We start from the raw sequence: 26,081 nt of genomic DNA, 5'->3' as shown, positions 1-26,081 counted from the left end.
GAGACTCTTTTGGAAGGTCTCGAGGTCACTCAATCACTCATGCCCATTATGCTGAGTGGCGTCTTGGACAACAATGTGATCCCTCCGCTTCTGCCGGCCTTTTGCCATAAGATGCTGCTCCAGGACTTTCCCATCTGTTACATGTCTTTCTCTACCATCCATGGCCACGTGATCTTCAGACGACCCCTCCTGTGTTTGCCCTCTGGTGTCCAGCGCAGGGCAGCTTTGGCAGTGGAGGTTTCTTGGTGGGTGACATGACCAATCCTCCTCCAGCACCTCAGAAGGATGGCAGCCACAGATTTGGTGTGAAATGTAAAATCTTTTTGTTTGTTCAGCCTTTTAACCACAGATTCAAGCAGCCTAACGCAGGAACCTCTAGATTCTGGAAAATGTCATCTTGTGGTCGTCTTTGCCATATTGAAATTTAATTTTGACAACCTTGGTCTAGGCCTAGCTTGCGTCCCTGTTGTGATCCCTGATGGATGAGCCTGCAAAGAGGCTTCACATGTTGGGAATCACTGGCATAGATAGCTTCCTTTGACCCTAATAATGAAAGATTCTCCCAGTGAACCTTTTATTTCCTGTTGGTTAGAAAGTCCTGAGTGTGTTTTTCCCCCTCCCTTGTTCTAGTTTAGAATGTCCCAGAAGAGCTTAAGTGTGTGGGTGTCGGGGCGAGCAGAGGGGATGTGCAAGTAGATCAATGAAGGTGAAGTTAATATGGAAATGAGCTTGTGTTTGCAGTGGAGGCTGGGGAGTTGTTTAGTCCTTGGCGATGAGCTGAGCTCGCACATTCAATTATGTTTCGTAAGCGGGGCCCCCTCTGTCCATCTGGAAAACTAAATTATATTTAATCATATCCATTAGGTTTATGTATCCCTTGAATAGTGAGACGTTTTTGCTGGTAAATCCATTCACTTAGGCCACGCGACACGATTATTATGATTTTATGTTTTTATTGGTAATAATATAGCTGAGGAGATTACTTTGGAGTTTGGTTATGGCAGAATAATGGGGCGTTTAATAAAAGTAGAAAATACAAATTTCATTGGCTTCATGTCAACGTGATGACCACTGGATTGTGCAGACTGATTTTCTGCAGTCTTGTTGTGTTTTAGTACACGACAACGGTACTCAGTGTCATTGACAATGGAACTTTTTGAAATCAGCTCCTGAGGTGAAACTTCCACCGTGGCTGTTGCAATGTAAATGTGGGAAAACGAAAGCATCTATAAACGCTCGTGTTTATGGCAGAAATGCTCTATTGTGCACCACGCCCGTATGTCTTATTCACATTATTAATATTTGTCTTGTTTTGGTCTTTGCACTTTAATTTAAAGTCAAGTTCTTTAATCATCACACACAATAATTATACACGGTACAATGTGCAGTTAAGTGCTTTAAGTGCATGTTCCGCACCAAAACAACAGGTCTTTATATGATAGAATAATAATAATAATAATAATAATGATAATTTAGTACATGCAATAATTGTGTGTGGTTTCATTACAAAAACACCCACTAAAGGCCAAACATGCTAACTACATTGTTTTCAGCATTTCTGTGGGAATTTACATCGTCATCAAACCATTTTCATCTAAATGGTTTTATGCCCCCTTTTGTGGCATAATTCCTCACAAACCATAATTCTAACAGTTACAACAGTGTCGTCTTATATGTAAAGTCCAACTAAAACAACCAACCAAAAAGAGCTGAGATATGGCATGAGAGGATCTTCCTCATATTCATGTGCAGGATGCAGAGTCGTAAGCGTTCACACAGTGCAGAGAAACCTTCAGTCAACTGAGATTTTTTGAATAATTTCTAATATATACTCTGTGTTTAATTAATAATTCATCTCAAATATTGCATCGAGTATGAATTATTTAGAATGAAAAAGGCAAAGTACTTTAAAATGTACTCCAGAAACATAAAAGCCAAGTATAGCTGGAAAAATGTTTTGAGCTTTGTTTCCCGGAGCGAACTAATATTGGATTAGTGGGGGAAAACTTCACATCTTAAAACTTTTAAACTGCAGATACATAAACTACACAAGTCGCACTGTGTCAGAAGACATTTATCTTTAACTAACGACTCATAATGCTGACCCCCTGCTTGCCTGTGAAGGCTGTCACTTTGACAGTAAGTCCTCAGGATAAGTAAAGATGGAGGTATCATCTGTGTTTATGGATAGCAGCTGCAGACAGGGAGGAGGAGGAGGAGGAGGAGCAGGAGCAGGGGGAGGCGGTGGGGACTACAATGACTGCACTGACTGTTTATTTTTATCAGGGCATTAGCAGATTAGGCACTCAAACTAACAAGGTCATCAAACTCTGATGGCTGAGAGCAGCAGACCTCTGCTAAGCGGCTGGCCAAGAGTGGAGAATTGGTGTGATATAGTGGGTTTCGCTTTACTACCCGCACTCACGACACGGCCGCGGCTTGACTTTATTAGTGCTTTTAATGATATGAAGGGCACAGGGAGATAATTTGCGCAGAGATTCCCCTCCTGCAGCTGCAGGGCGATGGCTTCACCCCGTTGCCCCGGCACGTCGCTGCATGTTGTGTGATTGAGTGTCTGGGAAACATTTGAGGGCTCAATCTGCCTCTGTTGCCATGCCAAAGTGGCTCCAGCACACACCTTGCAAGCTTTTCAAACAGCTTCCAGATTGATTTGATACGTGCTAGAGTGGATCTTATATATATCAGCTCGTTATGGCCTGTGTTTCACTTCAGACAAGGTTGCTCAGTGTGGGATTTAAGTCATGCTGCTGCTGTTCATTGGGGAACTGGCCTAGACTTCACTTATTGCACTGCGGTCATGTGGAGAATTCTCTGCTACGACCCCAGTGCTCTTGGGTGGTCCTCCATGTTTCATGAAATTAGTATTTTCTGTTTGCACATTTCGTGATCTGACTCACACACAACAGAATTTTACTGCTTTCACCTCTAAATGTTGTTCTAAATGCTTCGCTCAGCAATGATGCTGCCTGCTGCTCAAGGTGTTTGACCTTAGAGGTCAGTAGCTTTGGATTCCAAGACGACCCAAGACCCCGTTCACACGACATGTTCAAGTAGAAACGGAAAACTTTTGTCGCGTTTTCGGCGACATGACAGCGGTGTGAAGAACCACAGAAAACACAACGTTTTAAAACGACTGCGTGCAAATGGGGGACATGAAACTTTCCTCAACTGCTGCGACTGCGCATAGACACCATGGTTCTACTGCACATGCTCAGTAGATGGTCAGTAACAAGTTTTATAGTTGACAGTCGCCGTAATAACTATCCAACTTGGCTGACTGAGTCACAGCTGCTACTTTTTCATCCTCTCACCCTGTGGCATCGCTAACGTCCAACACCATCGCGGGGATAAATAATAATGGTGAAATTGTGTTGTATTTTTGTTATTTGACCTTGATTTTTGTGCTTTTTCATGTCTGACTTCTGTCTTGAGCCACCAGGTATGACGTAAAGTTTACATTGTGACGTCAGACGTACGACGCTTCACTATAAACCAGCTTGGCCTTGCCTTTTGGATTATTTCTGAGAACGTTTTGCTGTGTTTCTACGTTGCGTTATCCTGTGTGTTATTAATGTTTAAAGTCTTGTTTTATTTTTGTTTCTGATGGCTGTGGACCGTTTTCCCTGAGGGGGGAAATCACACTACCTTTTGACCTTTTTGTGTGCAGACTTCCTGTCTGACTCGATCTGTACGCTGCTGAACTGCTTCAAGTACAAACTAATAATGAATTGCCACAAGCTCTGTTAACAAACATAAACAGTCGTTTGTCTGACTTTTTGTGTTTTACCAATATTAGTTGGTGTTTAAAGTGGTTGAGTTGATTCGTGAAAGTATATCAATATATAGGATTCCACAATTTTTATGCTTTTTAGGCTTTTATGTATAATATTACCCGTATGCTGTGTTGATGGATTACAACGCAAATGACCATCATCAGACAAAACACACACAAGAAATAAAAGAACGTGACTTGTGTAGCCATAAACCTTGCTTATCATAACTGTGTAACATAGAGCCTTTCATAGGAGATACTGTACAATACTGTTCAGTAGTTATTAGTACAACGAATGTTTCAGTCCTCCACAATAGTCCTGGTTTCTCGTATCGTCCTCTTGGGGAATATTAATTTCCCATCACTAGGTTACACAGAAATCCTGGGTTACCAGCTTAAACCAGTTCACCATGCGGACCAGTGGGAGCTTCCAGCTATTTTTTCTCGACTGGTCCTTCAAGCTTCCTTATTGGTGAGAAACTTGCAATTCAGCAGAGTTAAACCAAAAACTTTACATCTCTTACCTTCAGTCTTTAGGCTGTACTCAAGTTATTTCCAACCGGTAATTACAGAAATTGCTAGTCCTGCTATATGGTTTGGTAAGTACACAGTGGGGTAGCTTCACACCTTTAGAAACCTGCCTTTTGTTGCCCTCATCTCTGCAGTCAGTATTGAAATGTGGTGCGGTGTGAGCTGCAGAAGTCCTCGCCCCCCGAGGTGCAGTAAGGTGTAAAAGTCTATTGGGTTTTGAAGCTGCAGTGGGGAAACTACTGGCACTTGGTAATGGTGCACATCGCTGTCCATTAAGATAGACACGGTTCAATGAGGCAGCCGGCAGTGGAGGTCAATCAGAGTAGCAAGCCCGGGTTAAAGTGGCAACGTGAGGGCCAGTGCGGCTCCAGCACCATTCCGAGCACACTCCTCCACATGTTCACATGCGTATTCCTACTCCCACTGCTGCGACCTTCACCTCTACACCTTCATCATCATCATCTGCTTGGCTATGTGAACAGCTTAGAGCTTTACACTGTTTTTTTCCCCCTCTAACATGTTGAGCCGTGAGCGGATTTTGAATCCAATCAAAGGGCTTCTAAAGGTTATCCACTGAACGTTGTCTGACTATATGGAGCATTTTATTCCTCTTTAACTATACACAGATTAATATATTGCCTTATTCAGGTTAATCCATCATCCTATGCAGGGGGTTTTCGACACATGGAAGACACAAGTCTGCAGTCTTCTTCTTAATGAGAATTAAAGAAATGCAACACAATGGACAAGACGAGTGTGTGGCTGAAGATCGTTGTCCCCAGAAGATTAATCTCACAAGCTCTTCATGTTGAGACTTTGGGAAAAAAAAAAAAAGATAACAATAATGCTTTTCAATGAATATATAACAGTCACTTCCATTTCTTCCCACAGTTGATAATTGGTATACAAGAGCTACAGCGATTCCACTCTTTTAGAGGACAAGCACAAATACAAGTACTAACCTTTTGCTACTTGCCGATACCGAGTACTCATTAAATGCCTTTGAGCCATAAATATACTCAAGGCCGTTGCAGTGAACCACGTCCACACAGCCTCTGCGTCGATGCTACAAACACCTCCAATAGCCTTGAAGGCTCCAGTATAGTACTGCGACCACAGTACTCTTAGCGCAGTGTGTAGCGTCTATCTACTCACTGTAGACCGTAGACTGAGCGATGAGTCCATCAGTCATACTCTAAACATGTGGAGCTTGTCGCATTGCTGATGTGTGAGCTCTATAGCATGTAGCATGTAGCACGGCTCGGAGCGACATCGGGCTAACTCTGCTGGTCCAAATGTCTCTGGTGATTAAGTTGCTGGTGTTTTTCTCTTCCTTGTGATATTTTGGCAAAACATGATTTACTGTCTTACTTTTTGTCATTCCATTAATATTGAATAATCTCCAAACCGCGGACGCCGCTCAGTCCGTCTTGTGTGTCTCCTGCTGGGTACGAGTGAGTACGAGTGCAAATACTGTGCAAGTATTGGACCCGATACTGGTATGAGTATTGATGCATTCCTACATAATACATGACGGTATGCAAAGTGTAGTATCTGTTGTAGAAATCTTAAGTTAATATTTTTTAAACATTTGTGATGATCAGAAGATGAGCCATTCTTTTCATCTTGCTCAAGTTTGACATTTTGTTTTAAAGTAAAAGTTTTAATTTGATTGAACATTGAATTAATATTCACGATCTACAGAGGATAAGGTGAAATCCCCATCAGACGTGTCAACGTTTTGTCCTTTTGAGTTATTTACTTTGATTTAGAACCAAAGTCTTAATAATAGAACTATTTTCTAACTACAGCTGTACTTTAAATGTAATTAGGATATTGCTTAGAATATTTACAGCTAAGTCTCATAGCATTTATGTTGGAAATTCAAGTAAAAACTCATTTTTACATTCATCGTCCTCAGAAGATTAATCCTACATACTTGTTTTCTCTTTTCCAGGAAGTATAAGTTGAAGTTTTAATGAAGTTCGGTCCAAATATTTTTTTTTCTCCAGAAGTTCAGGTAAAATTGCAAAAGCAGGGTGAAATCTTGTCTTGAAATACGGTCGGTTCCCATTGCTGTACTCTGTGTTTATCTAGAAATTAGTGCAAAAAAAAAAAAAGAAGTATTTATTGTGGAACTCTAAATAAAATAAAACAATAGAAAGTAATTTGATGCAAGTCGCATGTGAGTTTATTGATTTGTGGCGGAGGCTTGTCTTTCGAATGTTTGGAGAAGGCACCACCCACTGCAGAGCGTCAACACAAGGGAAACCGACGAACAGAACGACTATAAATAGTTTGAGGTTAGGGGCTCTGGGGAAATCTCTCAGCCTGAATAACAACTTGTTTTCCTTGTACAATACCAGCCACCACTAAAATGTCTTTTGTAACTTGGCCGACAAGGTTTCTCAACAGTTTTTTCTTTCCAGTTCTGCTAAATTCAAGCAGTGTTGGTCTTTTGAAGGCAGGAAGGGAAACGGTAGGTACCTGAAACTCAATCGTAAACATTAAGTTCACTACACAGGCTAGCAGGTTCTTTTCTTTACAGGCTGAGCTCACAGCCTCGGTCAAAGCCCCGGGGCTTGTGCGAAGTCTGAATCATCGGTATTTGGGTGGGAATCGAGGTGGCTGAGCCGTCGATGACAGCCTCTCAGTTTGTTGTCAGGTTTCCCTTTGCTGTGAGATAAGATTTATGACTATAGAGAGGGGCTGGTGAGAGAGAAATCCTCGTAGGCTCAGCTCAGCTTATCTGGATTTCTACTCCCAGCACAGCTTCTCTTCCCAGCCGATGCTCGTGGGTGACCTTGACAGGAATGTGGCTTATTGTTGTAATAGATACTGTTGCTGTCAACTGACCTCTGGCCAGAGCAGGAGGATGAGAAATGGGAGAAAGGGAAACCAGAAGCGGATCACCAGCACGGCCCTGAATCAACATGCTGGATTAAGTTCCGATAGGTTACGACTGATGAAAGATGGATCTTTCTGCATACTTTCAGTGTCGGAATAGAAATAATCTTTTCATTGGAGCTGCGACAAGAAATCGATTACTTCAACACAGGTCATCTCAATACACTTTATTTATTTATTCAGATATTCTTGCATTTTAAGGATGAAAAAAATACAATAATGTCGGAGTGGGAGGAGCCGTACCTGGTTGGCTACGTCAGAAAAACACCTGGTAAATAACGATTTACATCCACATTCAACCCAAACATTTGGCTATAATCTGCACAAAGCCACGTCTGCTGCTTCCACACTCAGGTTAATTATAAATCATTTACCCAGAGACGCTGTTAACCTGTTCACTCTGACAGAATAACGCAGCTCATCTCCATAGTGACGTCACAACATCTGCTTCCACTTCACTTTGTTGAAGGTTTTAAGGCTTCTGGGAGTCAACGGAATATGTTGAGCTAAATTTTCAGAGCGAGAAATGATGTAGTTTGCTGCCAGACCTCGAGTTTATCTGTTTTCGTAATGAATCCACACACACATGTACACACATGTACAATACGCTATAGAAATGAACAATGGGAGAACAAGAACATTCTAGTGGACGGACGACCAAGTTAGTTTGTCCGAGAGGAATCTGGACCAGGAGCCACGACACTCTGGAGGAAACGTTGTTCGTCTACTGAGCGTGTGCAATTATTATTACTGGCCATTTTCATAAAGTCGCGTTTTCAGTGCCTCTGAGAACTGTTGATGTGTAAACGAACATTGAAAATACAATGAAACTTTTCTGTTTTAACTTGAAAGCGTGTTCAGGTGTTCCTTTAAATTACTGCTGATTATAAGAGATTTGCAATGGGAGATATTTTAAATAGTTGAATCTTGAGCATTTAATTTTTTTAATCAACACATAAATGAATCTCTAGAAACATCCTTGTTACAAACAAGTTTCTTTTTTTTTTGTTGGGGGTTAACAGACATTTTACAGATATATAGAGTATCACGACATGCGATACTCTATCTATCCATAGAAGTGCAGTAAGTTGCATTATTCTGTGTAGTGGAGAGAAAATGCAGCCACAAACCACAGACTGAAACCAAAGACTGTCTTAAAAACCGACCAGGCAAAGAGGGTTGTTTTCTCCCCATCTTTTTTTTTTTCCCCGTCTTGTAATATAATCAAGTACAGATGAATTATGTTCAGGCAGCCGCTCACACACACATTCAGCACATTTCTTCTCCAGTAATGATAATGGATGAGTAGGTTTCTCTGCCTCTATATGGAGCGCTCTCAGAGCTCAAGATACTGCACAGCCCGCCCCGGTGCGCTTCTAACCCAACCCCCACCCGGCCATCCAACAAACAATACCAGGCCTCGTCCCAGAGCAGCCGGCTGAGCCGGAGAGACGAGAGGAAGGAATTAGGTTGACAAGGTCAAGCTGAAGCAAGACGAGAGGAAAGTGTACCACACCACCTGCTGTATGTTAGCCAGTCAGTCAGTCAGGCAGGCAGGCATCCGCTACCGCCTGCCAAAAATCTCAGCTAAGCAGATACAAATGGTGCCAGGTTTTTTGGTGAGTACTTTCCCATTCCTGCTCGTTTCCAGAATTGCCATCTCACTATGGAGCTAATGCAGCCTCCCCATCTGCCCGGGTCGCAGTGTTCGCAGCGTAGCCTCAGGTACTGATGAAAAACGGAGGCATTTAGTTCAGTCTGCACGATCCGCTTGTTTTCATCTCCACAGCTGCTTCTTCACGTGTGCAGATGTTCAAGAAGTCGGTTAGTTTTATGTAATTATAACGACAGAAAATAACAACATGGACCATAAAGACGGACCCAGCTTCACATTAACCTCGTTTACGAGGAGTGGAAACATTTCCTGAAGGTTTCCCGTCCACACAAAACGGCGTCAACAAATGTCTGTCCATGCAAAACACTGTATTATTCATACTTGCCCTTTCGTGGCACTATGGTGCCGTGACAGAAATACGACACATCACAAATGGAGACAAAGACATTGAAACATACACACAAAAGTCAAAATCCAAAAAAATGACAATGGTGAACTTGTTGCCAAGACACACCGACACGCGTGTCATTTGTGTAGAGCAAACCCCTCTGTGTAACACCAGTTTACAAAAGCAAAACATTACAAAAGAAAATTGGTTGTAAGTCACAAGAGGTTCAGTAGCTCCTGGACGGATTGAGGGTTGGCTGTTTGGCAGCATTACAACATGCATGTTTTTGGACAGCAGGAGGAAACCAGAGTTAGGCCCCGTCCACACGAGCCAAAACAATATTTTTTTCTTCCTGGTGTTCTTTAAAAAATGTCCGTCCACACTTCACTATGGACACGGCTCAAAACGATGCCGTACATATGCCAGGTCTTTAGGTAGCGCTGTCACTCTGCCACAGAAAGACACCAAAAACGCAGAAGACACGGGGAGTCATTTTTAAACCGACTGGCATCAGTAGCTTCTGCAGCACAATCTGGAGCATGTAGTCCTCCATTGTGACGTCGAGAGGTGGGGAGATGGAATTCGGCTAATGTACGTCTTGGCCATAAACACCTAAAAAAACAAACAGTCTTCAGGTTCGAATGTCCACGTACTCCCATTGTTAATGTTTATAGCATATTGTTCTCGGCACGCAGACAAACGCCACCCAACATGATGAAAACTACATCGTTTTCAGCTTTTCTGCGTTTTCTCTGTAAATGGACATTGTTTTCAAAATGTTGCTCCGTAAAAGCAAAACCTTTCTGAAAACAAAATACAAAAACTGTGTTTACACTTAAAACGTTGTGTAGAAAACTGCATGTATAAAAAGTATGTATGTCAAAGCTAAAACTAACCATGAAGCTCCTCCAAAATACGTAAAAAGAGCCATCCATCCATCCATCCATCCATCCATCCATCCATCCATCCATCCATCCATCCATCCATCCATCCATCCATCCATCCATCCATCCATCCATCCATCCATCCATCCATCCATCCATCCATCCATCCATCCATCCATCCATCCATCCATCCATCCATTGTCTACCACTTCTCCAGGCCGGGTCGTGGAGGCAGCAGTCTAAGCAGGGATGCCCAGACTTCCCGCGCCACAGACACTTCCTCCAGCTCTTCCGCTGGGACCCCAAAGCGTCCCCAGGCTGGCCGAGAGTTAAAAAAATGATAAATGACACAACGAAGTACCATTAAAAGCTCATTTAGCACTGAGGTTGCAGTTATAGTTTTGGGTTGCAGTTCTGTTGCCTTCACTAAAATGTCGCTCCCTCCACTCAATATGGACCTAGTTTCACTCTTCCAGTTTGATCCTGGTATTAAAAGGAGTTTTTCCCTGTGTGACTTTGCTTCGCTGGGCAAATTAGGCCACTGCTTCATAAGTGAGCAAATTGGTAAGCTCTACTTATCTTGGCTTGGTCCTCTTCCCTGCGGTCCCCGGTGCCTTCTGTCTTTTTATATCACTTTTACTTCCCATCATGTAGCCGGTTGCTGTAGAAGCCGTCTCCTGACTAATGTATGTTGTCCTTTCATCAGCAAGTGCAGAAGCCTCTAATGCTCTCGCTGGAGGTTTCTCTTTGACAAAGCTTTCTGTACCTTTTCGCCTCGGTATAATCAAAAAGCCTGTGTGAAATACCAGCTCTGATTTGCGGCACACAGCCATAACGTGTCACTCTGAAAAGATATTAAATTTGATTACGACTGAAATTTACACAAATGTGAAAGTGCTCCGTGCCGATTTAACAGTGGAGCTGTAATTCATAGCTGCTGTTGCTGCTGTTGCTGAGAGGAAAGTTCACCCGACACAAATCTGTCGCCTTTTCACAGACATTTTTCACGTTAACGTCTTGTCTTCAGCTGCTCTGTTAGCGACCTTGAAGGGTGCAAAGCATCATAAAACATGAGCTGCGATGCCAAGTATCAAAATCCAAGATTCAACAATCTGATTTATCCTCAAGGGCGAATCTGCTGCAATCAGCAGTCATTTAAAGAAAAACTGGGAATAAATCAGGAGACTTTCAGACACTTGTCAGAAAGAAAAAAAATCCATTGTGTGAACTAGAATGTCTAAATAGCGCCGAGACGAGTGCTGTAATTCTGGACATAATTATAAAAAAAAATCCATAAGAGACGGGATGTTTCTGGTGAAGAATTTATTTGAGGAACAAACTAAAATTAAAATTTTAGTCGACGACTCTTTCTAAATTAATAAACACAGACGGAACCATAACCTTCTCAGCCAACTTCCATCGGTCACCCAAATTCATTGGCAAAGGTAAAGATGTTGTTCCTAATTGGTCCACTGGGGGACGCACTGTTTCTGTCAGCGCTGTGGTTGAATCAGAACACTGATTGCAGATGAGGCGTCGGTGCGGCGAGGCAGCGGTGACGGCTAGCTAGTTAACGAAACAGCATCGGAACAAAGTTAACTTTGGAGTTATTGTTAATTATAGGTCATTATGCTAAACAGTTGCTGCTGGAGTCTAACTCAGATAAAACAGCGCCGTGTTCTCACTGCTTCAGGTTTGTTCTGTAGAAACGCGTGGTTAGTATGCACGGCGTAGCGCGGAGGAGTCATATGGCAAACGGCTTCTTTGTGAGAAATAACTGTTTAGATTGAGATCCTGGCTCACTCATTATCGCTCCAGAGAGATTGTAGGTCATGGGTGACTGGCTTCATCACAGCTTAGTTTCCTCCCTGTATTATTTATGTGTGGTTATGCCTTTCCGAAAGCACAATTAGCAGCTAAAACCGAAGAGTTGCCTAGAAACGGAGTGCCTTATGGCAGCTGGTGGTCTGCGGTGGATGTCAGGTGTTCCTTTCTGTGATTAGCTCCAAAGACAATGGCAGCGTAGGTTTGACAAAAGAGATTAGGCCCGTGCGTGCCTTTTGAAAACAATCACAGGCTCGATTTTAATGTTTTAATAATCAAATCAGATGAGGACCGTGCGCTTGGTGTCAATCGCGGCTTAATTCTAATAACTGTTACTTCAGTGCTCCTAATAAAGCGGCTCACTTTAAAAGCTTACTCGCTTGGCCGTGCGCCGATAACCAGACTCGTCGGGACCCTTTTGAGTAAAAACGCTCTTGTACTTAAATTCATTATGCAGATTGAACTCCGCAGTCTCTCATTGTTTGCATGACAGCACAATAAAAACTGGCTGGGCTCCATTCGAACGTGTTGAAAGTGGTTCGGCCTCGGAGCGTAATCTTTGCTGGCCTTCGACCTCTGAAACTCACCAAAGATGTTCACAGCCCCTGGAGTTGAAGAGAATTACATAATTGAAGCAGGAACACTCAACTTGGCCAACTAATAGCACTTCAGCCCGGGCTGCTTTTTACTTAATAATGACTCCTTGTCAGAAAGAATTACATTTTCTCTTTTCCACACAGATGTTTTCTTTCTTTTGATGTTGAAAGTGGTGTTACTTCACCCCCTCTGCTTTATCAGCTCAGGAAATCTCCTCCTCTCAGAGGTCAAACAGTAAACATGAGCCAGTTTAGATGAGTTGTAGTCGCTTCACACCGGGGTCATAAAACATCACATATATCAGCTTTTGATTAGATCTGGATTCAGGCTGCTGTGATATTTGACTGCCAAAAGTGATTTTTTTTTTTAGATTCTCTTCTGGCTGGTTGACAACACTGACGGCATAGTTGAGCTTTTTATTTACAACTTGTGAAGCTGTGTATCATGAGTAACACGCATCACTGGCTTGTACCATACAAGTGTCTGTTAATGTTGTCAGTGAGTTTAGTTCCTCTCTTCTCAACATGTATATGAAGGCAGCTGTATGTATATAGAAAGGACTTTTTGATGGAGCTAATCACAGGTAAATTAACATCCATCATCACTTCATCAAGAGAGCGTGAACAAGCAGATAGTTTACCACCACATGTGCTCTTAGCCTGAAGCTATACATAAATATAGAGAGATGGAGATACTGTACATGCACACAAAGATAACTTGATACATGTATCTGAAGATAACTGTCTACATTTCTATAAATCTGTCAGTAGATATGCATTCAGATAAATATGTCATTATATAAATACATATATACATACATAGATTAGTATTGCATAGATAGATGTGTACATGGCTAGATATAGATGTAACAGCATACATAGAGTGGTACATACATAGACAGGTAGCTACACAAGAACATATATATACACCGATGGGTAGCAACATAAGTAATAAAAGATAGCTATGTATGTATGTATGTATGTATGTATGTATGTATGTATGTATGTATGTATGTATGTATGTATGTATGTATGTATGTATGTATGTATGTATGTATGTATGTATGTATGTATGTATGTATGTATGTATGTATGTATGTATGTATGTATGTATGTATGTATGTATGTATGTATGTATGTATGTATGTATGTACATAAAAAAGATGTAGTGCATAAATAAGTTATGTGTGTTTGCATAAAAAGATGTAGTTACGCACATACATATATGTAGTACATAGACAGGTAGCTATGTAGTACCTCAATCGAGGAGTAAATTGTCTGTAGTGCATACATAAATAGTTAAACACATAGCTAGGTAGCTCCAAACTTAAGAACGTGCGGCTGTAAATGGAAAAGTAGCAATGTATGTATGTTTGCATGTATATATGTACATAGGCGTGTGTGTGTGTGTGTATAAATAGCTATTGTTGTGGTGCATCCTGAGACATCCATTCTTCTATATTGGATTTATGCAGACTGGAGTTGTGAAGCACTGGAGCCTCTCTGAGCCGACACAGGCTGAAATTGCAGGGCTAACATGGAGACTCAGACAACCACACACTTGCTATTTACTCACAATCTGCAGGCACTAATTAACCTCAGAAGTACGTATTTGGATTGTGAAAAGGAAGCCAAAGAGAAAACCCACACAGAAAGGCCTCCGTCGACCAGAAGGTTCAAACCGATGACCTTCTCGCTGTGAGGCACTGCCGCCGCTCCACCATGCAGCCCAGATGAAGAGACAAAATACTTTTATTTCAAACCAAAACAAACAACGACAAACCCCCACATCTGTAGTCGCTCCACATGATGCAGTTTATCAGATGCGGTTGACGTAGCCAGTTTCCAGCGATGATTCATGGTTTTGAAGAGCACTGTGACCAGCAACCCTTGAAAAGACACAAAGTCAGAACAGCATGTGACGAGCAGAAACCGGCTTCACGGTGCTCCCGTTTTTTCAGGTTTGTTGTTTTTTTTTTTTTTATTGCCAGTGCCGAGAAAATCAAAGTGATTGCACGGTTTGGCAGCACAGCGTGTTAAGCTACCGTTTTGCAGACGTTGATTCTCGGTGAGCTGCTGTGACGGGGAAACTGTGACCACGGCGCTCGTTGTAACACGAGGTTTGTTTGAATGTTGGTCAGAGGTCAGCAGAATGAAACTTGGCTGTCGACCCACAACTGTTCTCCGACAGCTCTATCAGATTGTCATCAGAGGGTTACAGCCGTCATATCCAGAGTACACCAGGTTAAACGTAGCCACTCTATCAGGGCGTCGGTTTGTTTTTATGGTTCTTATCGGAAATGGTACCAGTTAGCCTTTACCTTCACCAAATATTTCTGGCTTTTGTTGTAGAAATACAGTATGAGGCTCTACAAAATCAAACAACACGAACTAGTGGCCCGGCACACCAAGTACATCGTTTTCACAATGTTCTAAACTATGCCGTTTCACTTGAAATGCTGTAAACGGGGGCTTGATGTCCTCTGGGTGTGATTGTGAATGTTGTGTAGCTCACCTGCTCACCTGTCCAGGTGTAACCTGCCTTCACCTGAAGACCCCACAAGCCCGGGCTGGATAAATGAGTGTGGAACGTTTCCGGACTCTTCTTGGTTCGGCTGTGTTTGGCTCCTCACACGAGTTCAGGCGAGACAGGTGTCTCAGTATGTCACTGCAGTGTAATCCGATTCGTAATCCTCAGCCAAGCTCAGTGCTCAGTTTCTTAATCCCAACTCTAATAAACAAGTTAAAGCTGAATTTAATGTGTCCAGTGGGAAGAAGAAAAAAAAGTGCAGCGTGCGTCCATCTGCCGCGGTCGTCTTATTGTGCGATCGCTGGAAATCCAGCCAGACGTCTACATCGGTCAGCACTGGAAGGTCCAGTCCAACATTCACAGGAATTTTTGTCAACGAGTTAAAGATTATTTCTGCCAGTGAGGCTTGTTCTCTCTCTCCCTCCCTCCCTCCCAACCCCCCCCCCCCCCCCCCCCCCCCAGTAGCTGGCATGGGGTTTCAGTTAAGAAAAGGTTTGCGTGACACTCGAGCATTGTGGTTTTCGGGGAGATTTCCAAATCCTTCTGTAAAGTCTTGCATGGAGGGAAGAAATCATGGAACTTGGCATCGACTGAGCGTCGGGCACAGCCTTTTAATCTGACAAGTTATGTACTTCAGTTGCATGCGGTTTTTCTCGAAAACCTTGTACAAGACGTCAAGCATTTCACTGTGTGGGTTTGTGCCTTCTGCAGCCCCGCCAGTGAAAGTCCTTTTGTTCACTCATCCATTGACAGAGCTTGGAAATAGAGCGCCATTGTTGGCGCGCATTGTAAATGCGGTCCCGTTTCCGTTGTGATTCTATTTTAATTATTTCGTACAGTTTCTCCGTGAATGGTTTCTTTATTGTGTTGGAGGCATTAGACTGACATGTCACTTGTAATTCTGACAGCTGAAATGAAATAATTGCCCTTCCTCTGCTTGGTAACAGAAACTGAGTGAGAAGGGGGAAAATACAGCTCATCCAGTCAAGGGTGTACTTAAATAGAACATGTAAGATAAAGCTGTAATCCATCACTTCATTAATGGTAATTATTAACCTCGGTTCTGTTGAATTGCACTGGGATTCTGTAACAATCGCCGGTTTTAGTGGAACTAAATTGAGAATAGTAAGACGAAAAAGGCTTCCGACACGGAGGCTGCTTTTCAGGAACACAAAGAATCACCTGTGCTCCAGTACTAAAACATACAATATGTCAAAAAACACATGCCTCAATAAATCTAATCTGTGTAGACGGAATAATAATAGTAATAATAGTAATAAGAACAACACATCAAACTTGTATAGTGTTTTTTTTTATTTTTTATTTTTATGCACATTTAGGCTTAAATATAATGACATGACTGCGTTTTTGATTGAATTTCTTTATAAAAGAGTTTAGTAATGGTGCTTTTGTGCATTAAGGACAGTAGCTTTTAGCATGCTAACTTGTTTATCCATACTTGACAACACATGATCATCAGCATAATGTCATAGCTAGTACTAGATCAGTTTGTGTTGAGCACTTTTGGTGGACTATAACCAAATATAAACCTGACAATTTGGATTTAATTATGACTGGAGCACCTGTTTCATGGAGTAAAGGACGTCACTCTCGGGCAATAATTGGTTCAGCTAACTGCAGCCACAGGAAAATCCAAACGGCCCGTTTCTAAAATGTCACCCGGCACGTTGGGTGGGTGGAGCCGGTGTTAGACGAGGCCTGGCAGGAGCCTGTTTGCACCTGTCACTCTGCAGTGACGTCTGCAGGGCTCTGCGGGAACGCTGTGTGTTGACAGCCCAGGTGATTACCTGTCCCGTCTCATTCAGTCATCCGGCCAGCAGCTCGGCCACGCCGTGCATCACAAAGTGACACGCGGTGATTATGATGTCGTTAGCCCCGACTCTCCGCCACTCTCTGCACGCATTAATTTGCTCTTCTGTGAGCACCGGCAGAGGAAAGGGCTATCCATGCTTATTTCAGTTCTCCATGAAATATGAAGCTTCTGTGATGACAGGTCTGAAGCTAATACCAAATTTAATCAAGGGCCGATGTTTGATTTTCAAAGCACTGCGCTCATCAATTCGGTGATTGATGTGTCTCCATCCGAGTAATTCAGGCTCTGTATTTTTGAAGTGTAGCTAAAATTGAAAAGAAACAGAAATGCTAATCTGTCTTCATGTTTATGCAACAGTTTGTGTATATGTGGTGACGGTTATGATGGGTCCAGACTGAATTCGTTTAAAAAAGCTTGAAAAATGTTCTTAATCTGGTTGACATGAAGCATCCTGATGATTTTTATGTGGGTTAATTTTGCCACATCTAATAAAAGCAAACAGGTCTGTTTATTTGGAATTCCAATATTTTTGCATTTATATTTATAAGCACTTTTTTTTGTTTTTCATACTTGCATGATTACGTTTTATGATGCTATTCAGGACCTGTAGATTCACAGGTGTTTCGTTAATAAGACGGAAGCATGATTTATCTGGTAATCACTGATATTACTCATGCATTACATAAAACACGTCTGTTTAGTGAAATAATGGTAACAACGATCCCTTTTATGATTTCCCAAGGCTAAATACAACTCGCAGTAAAAGGCTAATGCCAGGCGAGAAATGGCACAAGATCCCAACGCCGGTTGGATTTAGCAAGTTCCTTTCATCTGGGTTTTAGTTTGCTGATGGTGCTTGAAGGTACAGAAAGCTGTATTTTCAGTGATATAATCCCAAAACAATCAAACTGAAGTAAAAAGCTGATAGTAGAGGAACAATAGAGATAGATCTCACTTTGATATCTCATTAGCTTGCAGTGAAAACGCAGTGTTTTTGCATTTTAGTTTCAGAAAAGTTTCTGGAAGGAAGCGACTATTCAGATCTCAAAGTAAATATCCGGATACTCCCACTGACCGAATGTTCGGCTGTTCCACTCCAGCCCTACAGATTAACTCCAGCACTTTTTTCTGGAAGGAACCAGGAATGACAGGAGAAATCGTTCAGGTAGAACATGCAGACCCCACATAGAAATGATCCACAAACCTGGAATCAATGTATTGACGTGAGGCGAGGCTGCCAACCACTACTGACGGGACAGAACGATGTTGGTGTACCGTCTCGTCTGGAGTTTTCTACATCGCAGCCTGTTTGGAACGATGAGTAAATTCGAGCAGGCTCGTAATCCGGTGTGTCAATTGTTGTTTGGTCTTCTCAGTCTAATTGGATCCAGCGTTGGCAGCAGGTTCCTCGAGCACCGAGTGCTTTATGCCCAATTAATAAATGTGCGGCGTTGGCCACAGCTCCACATTCCTCCTGCAGTTTGGTGCTAATGATTTAGAGCGCTTTAATGTCGGCTGCCTTGAATAAAGAGCACTAAGCCTGGTGTCAACGTGGCCCTTAAATCACCGTCTGTCCTGTCTTTTTTCCACCTCCACATCTCTCTGCCGTCAGTCTCTCTCTCTCTCTCTCTCTCTCTCTCTCTCTCTCTCTCTCTCTCTCTCTCTCTCTCTCTCATCCTCTTCCCCTCACCCGCTCTCATCATCCGCCGCCCTCGCTGTCCTTTTCATTTTGGTTTTTCCTCGTGGACCCGCTGCCTCTTCTTCACTGTGACAGTGTGTCAGAACAGGTGGAATCAATTACTGACCCTCAGCAGCCACGCTCCCTCTCCACAACCAGCTCTTTAATTGAGGGAATTAATGAGTGATCAGTCTGCGAGATGATTTGATGTCATGGATCTTGCTCTGCAAAGTGCAAGGGAGGGAAGCGAACGTGGGAGATTGGACGACGCTGCATAACTAATTCCGTCTTTTGTCGGAGGAAGTCACAGTTTGCCTCTCTGGCCAGATAATGCCTCCTGCCTCACTGAGCTATGGAGTGTTGCCACTAGAAATGTGCAAAAATTCGCAAATTCACAACATTTCCACCCAGAAGTACTTTGCATACACCTCGTGGAGATTACGAGAACCTTGTATGAATTTCAAACTTGACACTTGCCTGACGATTTGCATCCATTTTGGTGAGTTTTCACATCAGACCTATGATTTTAATCAAAGTTACCATATACAATCTCTTCCAGCTTTTTCTGGTGTCTTTATGACGAAGCTTCTTAAGTAAATAACCGCTAGATACCGCTAGACACAAGAACCACGTAGTGATCAGCATGAGACAACGTAACAATGGAATTTTCTGTTTGTCATGGATGTTTCAAGAATGTTGCACCAACTCCGGGAAAAACTTGACACTTCTTGTGTTTGTGGCCTGAATGTTGACAGAACCTGTCATCTGAACTCTTGGAGAGGATTTGGATCAGACTTGTTCTGGAGTTCACTTGCCTGTCACAAGATACTTGCACAACATTCATAAGATAAAATTACAAATATTTGGCGTCGCATCTGCACTTGTCAATGTCAATTAAAAATAAGCGCCACTTAAAACCATGCCTATAAATAAAGAAATAGCTCCGGTTACCACTTTCAACCTAAAAGACTCAAACTTACACTTTTAGTGCAAATTGACAAAATTAATCTTTATCGTGAAAGTCTGAAGTTTACTACTTGGAGTGAAATGATGTGATCTTATGATTAATGATGCTTTTACTCTTTAACACCTGTTAGTTTATGTGAAATCCAGCATGTTTATTTGATTCGTCTCGTCTGCTTGTGAAGTAGCTTTAATTATTGAGAGTGAGAGAATCCTTATTTTTAATAATAATAATTAGATATGTTATTTATCCCCCTTGGGAAATGAGTTCTCAGCTTTTAACCCTTCCTCTTTATCGTTAACCCAACTACGTTTTAGGACAGTTGGCCGCTGCAGTGAAGGTCTCGGGGGGCTGTTGGGGGTCAGGAGCTTCATTCAGGGACCCTCAGTGTTTAACCCCGGATCTCTTTAGGCAAAGATAAAAAATGTGAGGAAATTAGGAAATTTGTCATAATTTTCTCCTGGAAGCTGAGTGGGTTAGTACCTTGTTTGAGTCAAACGGACATTTTAGAAACTCTCTTCAAGGTAAAAATTCACTTTTGGTTCATGTAGATGTTGCCGGACGCACCTGACACACAACACATTCAAGAATTGTTGACCAATTAAATATGAAATCTCACCAGCAGAAACTGTTGGATTAGGACCTCAAACTGGTTGATAACCAGACTATAGACATGTATTGACAAATATTGACACGTATTGTGTTGGTCTACAATAGTGTTGCAGTACTCCAGGGGGTATTTTCAAGGTCCAGGTCTTGACTGGGTCTCGGGCTCTTAAAGTCTTGTCTTGGTCTTAGGAGGCTCTGTTCTTGGTCTTGACCCGGTCTCCGGTCTCCGGTCTCCGGTCAGGTGATCTTGACTACAAAGTAGTAGTGGTGCGGGTGTGACTGGAGCAAATAATTAGCAAAACACTTTGATTGTTTTGAGATATTTTGTGAATTCCTTCCTGACAATCAATTGGTTGCATGACGTTCAATTCAGGGCTTCAGGTTGAACGTCCACACAGAGACACACAGCAGCTCTGAGGTCTTTGCTGTCCTGAAATACCAGACTGTCCTTCATGTGTGCAGCACTTTGCTCGCTTCCTCTGGTCTGCCTGAATCTCAACATCTGCTCTGTGTCTGTTTAGAGAGCCCATCTCAAGTGCCTCATGTGTTTCATCCCCTCTTCTTTCCCCACAGATGGAGTCTCCTGTCTCCACGCCAGCTCCGCCGCCCCTCCACCTCCTGGCCACGGTAGGCAACAGCGAGATCGCCTCGCCGTGCGAGCAGATAATGGTCCGCACGCGCTCGGTGGCGGTCAACACGTCCGACGTGGCCCTGGCCACCGAACCCGAGTGTCTGGGGCCCTGCGAGCCCGGGACCAGCGTCAACCTGGAAGGCATCGTGTGGCAGGAAACCGAAGACGGTGAGTCAAACAGTTTATAACACAAACCAGACATAACATCCTAAAAGTAATACCTGATACTTAACAGGAAAGTGAATTTAATCTGGATTATACTGCTTTATCAACCATTGACCTTGTTGCCTATGTTGATCCTTGAAAGTTGAAAGGATCTTGTTTCCCATTGGAAGAAAACATCTTTGAAGTCTATTGTTTTGGTGCAAAGCGTACGCCACATTTACATGGCAACGATTTCAAGTGAAAATGCGAAACTTCAGTTAGGTTTTGGGGATTTGTTTCTATGACAACGATGCCCAAAGCCACTGAAAATTGCCCTCAGGGCGGCCGAAGGCACAGCCAGTATTGGGCTGCTAAATTCAGTTTAGTGTTTCTGCCGTTCCCGTGTAACCGGACATCGTTTTCAAAATAATGCTGTGTAAATGTGAAACTGTTCTGAAACACGAAAATTATCACAAGAAAGTTCTCGTGTAAACAGAGTCTCAATATCTCGGTCGCCCCTCGATGGAGGCCCAGGCCACACTTTGTAAACCTCAGCCAAACTTTCTCTGGTTTATGATGCTCTTGAGTGACTCTCTTCCCTGTGAAACAAATGAGTCCTGGATTGTGGCATGAAAGAAAATAAGCAGGAAACACATGGCAGCGTCGGCTTGATCCTTTCATATTGTTGACAGAGCCCGTGTGGTTGTGTGGTTACATTAAGACATCAAAGAGCCATTGGTTTCTCAAGGTTTTAGTCAAGCCTGCGTCGTTTAGAAAATAATCATCTTGCTGTCATTACCGTACATATTTTTCTCAAGGAAATGTAATTGGATCTGCCCGGACTGCCGGAGGAAACCGTGGTGGGACTAATAGGAGCTTCAGCAGCTCACATGCTGCCTCATATCTCCAGGAAGAACAGCAGTTGGAATGCAGTTCTTTGGTGGCCTTGATTTGTTGTATTTTCTCTTGCAGAGGAGAGTTTGTTGTACAGCGATATCTACTCCACAACAACACTCCTCAAAACACAAAGCACTTCTTTTTTCTTTTTTTTCTGCCAACATGCCAGTCGGGAACCAAACTGGCTCGTCTCCTGCCGAGAGGTCCGAGACAAATTCAAGACACTGTGGGGGTTTTTTAGTTTTTTTTCCTCTCCTTCTGCCCTTGATGGAAACTTGCGTTTGAGTTATTTAATTTTGAGATATATCAAGAGCGCTATCGAGTTCTGCCGGGTCTGGAGGAAGAAAAGACCCCCTCCCCCTCCCCATTCTGTTGTGCATGAGAAATAATGCAAACACCTCATTTTCAAAGCAGCTCGCGCTCAGTCGCTCTACGGGCATGCTGAGTACAAATCGCCCACACATCCACAGTGCTGCTTGTTGGTTCACTTGGAGGAGGAAAAAAAAAAGATCCCTGCCTCATCAACATTCCCAAACAGAATCCTTTCTATTGAGTGGCTTTTCCCCTCTTCTGCCTCCCTCTCGCTCTGTTTCTTGATTTCTGCCCCGGCCCTGGGCTCTGTCTGATTCACCCTGTTTCTCCGCTCAGTTGCAGCTCTTTTCTGTCAGCGAACATGCAGCCAGTCACCCCTTGACTCTGTTTCCAAGCAAACTGGGAGAGAGCGAAGGGGTTTGGAGGGAGGGGGGGGAAGGGGGGGGGGGGGGGCAGCAAACACACAAGGCTACTTCTGTTGGTGACACAAACATGGCTCGGAGCCAACACCAGTACTATGTTTGTGCCCCCTCGTTCTCTGCCTCCCACAGAGTGATTGAGCCTCCACGTCCCTCCCCACTTTTTCCCTCCGACCAAGTCGCTCCTCCGCCTGCACTCACTGCCTCAGAGCTGCTATTTTGCCTGAAAGAGGTGGTGGTTTGGCCTGACGGAGCCGTGTTGTCTTCTCAGTCCACTCTGTCGGGCTCAGTGGGGAGGAGGCCGTCGGGAGCTTTAGAGTGGCTTTAAAAGTGGTGCGGTGGAGAAGAGTGGGTGAGTGCCAGGAGGAGGGGGGGGGGGGGGGGGGAGGGGGGGGGGGGGGCTGCAGGTGTAGGACGCAGGTTGTTGTGGCCATCAGAGCTCTCAATCCTCCAATCCACTTCACTCTCTTTGAAGCTTCTGTTGTTATTTCAGATCGTTAAAAAAAAAAAAAAAGGCAGCTGCACTCATCTGGAAGCCAGGTAAATGCAAGGTGGAGATTAAAGAACGGAGCTGCACGCTTGATAACCAGGAAGTGACCCTTTAATGTCTACTACTTTCCTCCATGTTAAGAGTGACTTCCACTCAGAGCTCATGGCGACGTCACAAAAATAGATTACAAACGTTTCCATGCATTTCAACAGATTATGGCCTCGCGGCCCTGGATTGTGTTTCACTTCATTAGTTCAACATTGCATCATACCTGGTAGCAACAGGTTTGAAATCTAAAACAAAGGCACTAACATCTTGTGAAGAAGCGAAGAAAAGTGATTCAAATTGGGTCACGGAAGAGAAAGAACACTTCTATCAATAGATTTGCATAAGAAATCAACATCTTGTACTGAAGTGTTTATCTATTTCAAGCCATCAAAATACTCATTATCACACGTCAAACTGATGAATCCGTCTTTGTACAAATCTATTCGTCCATCAATGGACATGTTTATTTATCTATCATTTATGGATGACATTGATATTTATATATCTAACCATATAGCCATCTATTGATGGATGAACGTGTCTATATAAGTGGCATTCTATCTACCATAGATAGAAGACAGTTATCTATAGGTAAACACATTGATTTGTTTACATTGCTATGTATTTCTATTGCCTTTGTGATTTCAGATTATAAAAGACATTTGGCATTATTTGCTTTATTACATCTAATATGGTCACATGTGTGACGTTATTGGCCGCAATTAAATTATTGGTTGGGTGTAGCACCTTGACTAGCAGAGCTAGCTTTTCTTTACTCATTAATTTGGTGATTAACATTGTAAAGAAAAAAACTGTAAATGACATAACAAATAGTTTTTTTATTTACTTATTTACTGCACTCAAATTTCAGTGTCGCAGAGCAACAGAAGCTCTTAAAGATTGTGTTAAAAACTGTCAGTTACAAGTCAGCTTACGTCCCTCAATAGTTGTGCTGATTTTTCATGTGGCCTTTGGGGATAATTATTTTTTCCTCCTCGGACTTAGAGCATCACAGTCTTATCGCAAAATCTATCACAATATCAACATGTGGAACATGCATATTGCAAAAGACTGACTAAACCGTCATGTTTCCATCCACCATGCAGTCGTGCTCTACATATTCGAAATAACAGATTTCTTCATTCTAACGGATTCTTGGATTAAAAAATAAAAACAAAAACCCAAAGAATTTACAAATTGCAAACAAAGCAAACAAAGCCCTAATTTCTTTATCCCTGGTGGTCTGATGCACAAAAATAAAGCAAAGATGGCCCCCAAAGAATTCAAGTCAATAAACAGACACTAAAATAAGTTCAAAATAACCACTTAAGCGAACGTGCAACTGTCAGCAGGATGAATGACGCAACCAATCATATATAACTGTGGCTTCAGGGTTTGTGTGTGTCGCTTCCTTATGGGGCAGTAAATGCAGTGAACTGCAGTTTCAGGGACGATGCTGCAGCCTGAGTCAGTGTAACGTCCACTGGGACGCTCGCATCAACACAAACTGTCCACCGCACACATTTCCAGCAGGTGTGTGAGCAGATTTTACAGCTTTCAGAGTGAAACTACTCGCGACATTTATAAATACTGTCCAGTAAACGGGCCGGTTCGACCTCTGTTCTTGTACATGGCTTGAGGCATTATGTTTTTTATTTCCACGATCAGGAGCGAGCGCAAGAACAGATTTCCTTGACATGTTTTCTGACTTTAACTGCAAAAATGTAAGTCAGTATTGCAGAGGAAGTGGACATGAAAACCAGACAATTAGATGGTAGCACAAATACAACCAACATGAGTAAATGTGTGTGACGGTATAAAAACTGCTGGAGTGGTAAAGTGCACGGAAATGTAACTAAAGTCTTTTTACTGCTCACTTTAGTAAAAGGAGTGTACAGTGTTTGCATATTTCCGGTTATTAGCGCTCATTCCTGTGGTGCTTTGTAGCCCGTTCACTGCTGACAAAACCGTTTATAGTTTAATCTTTTTAGTGATGTCTGCTGCTTCTGAATCTTTATTAGCTCTTTAACTGTCAGTCTGAAGCACCATATAAACGGCAAACTGCGAGCAGAGCTGCTTCGAGCAGATCCGGGTTTGGTAAGGAAGGAGTTTCTCAATAGCCTCTGTTGTCTTCCAGTTTGCACACGACATTAAGCAACACAAAGATGTGTATTCTTTTTACGTCATTTTAATGGTCGGAGTCCTGAACGACCCACTGGCTGGTTCTAAAACGAAACAGACCCAGATGCTGCTCGCATCAAACTGAGCGGCCGTTCAGTTGTTTCTCCCTGAGAGACCCGTGAATGTGTGGCACCAAAACAAACGAGAGCCAAACGAGGAAATCAAGCAAATCCAGACAGAGTACAAGGGAACAGCAACAGACAGAGTACCAGGGAAGAGCAACAAACAGAGTACCAGGGAAGAGCAACAAACGGAGTACCAGGGAAGGGCAACAAACGGAGTACCAGGGAAGAGCAACAAACAGAGTACCAGGGAAGGGCAACAAACAGAGGCCCCAAAGACAGAGCCCAGGTCCTGATTAGCAGTATAGATGAGCAGAGCCTCTCCCCTCCACCTCCTCTCTGCATGACATGCCTCATGCAGAGCAGTTTAGGCATGCACAGCGTGTGTGTGTGTGTGTGTGTGTGTGTGTGTGTGTGTGTGTGTGTCATTTAGCATGCCAACCAACAGCTGCTTCATCACCTCCGCCTTTCGGCCGTGTGGGAGTAAATGAACAACAGGCTCCAAGTAATTGTCTGTGCTTCACCCGACTCACCGAGAGCCGGGCGGAGAGAAATGGATGAGGAGGAGGAGGAAGCAAACACAGAACACGATGTGATCAGAGGAACGGCTCCACTCTGGGCTGAAACATGCTTTCCTCTGGTGCAGCCAGAGGAGATATGAAGAGTTTAAAAGGAAAGTAGTGTTGAAAAAGAAAGCCTAATACTTCTGTACGATTGGAATAATTCCGTTATTTTATCATCAAT

General features: G+C 43.0%; 1 protein-coding gene across 2 annotated transcripts in view; it reads left to right on the top strand.

The window, feature by feature from the left end:
- The window catches only part of znf609b (zinc finger protein 609b), a 108,489-nt gene that overhangs the window by 59,664 nt on the left and 22,744 nt on the right, over nucleotides 1–26,081 (top strand). For both annotated transcript variants that reach the window (XM_080493579.1, XM_080493580.1), the window contains exon 3: nucleotides 20,727–20,952. In XM_080493579.1, the coding sequence (XP_080349705.1) occupies nucleotides 20,727–20,952 (226 nt within the window). The remainder of the gene's footprint in view (nucleotides 1–20,726; nucleotides 20,953–26,081) is intronic.

The sequence above is a fragment of the Lipophrys pholis genome (genome assembly GCF_963383615.2).
Source record: "Lipophrys pholis genome assembly, chromosome: 2".
NCBI lineage: Eukaryota > Metazoa > Chordata > Actinopteri > Blenniiformes > Blenniidae > Lipophrys > Lipophrys pholis.
This window is presented reverse-complemented; position numbering and strand designations above follow the sequence as displayed.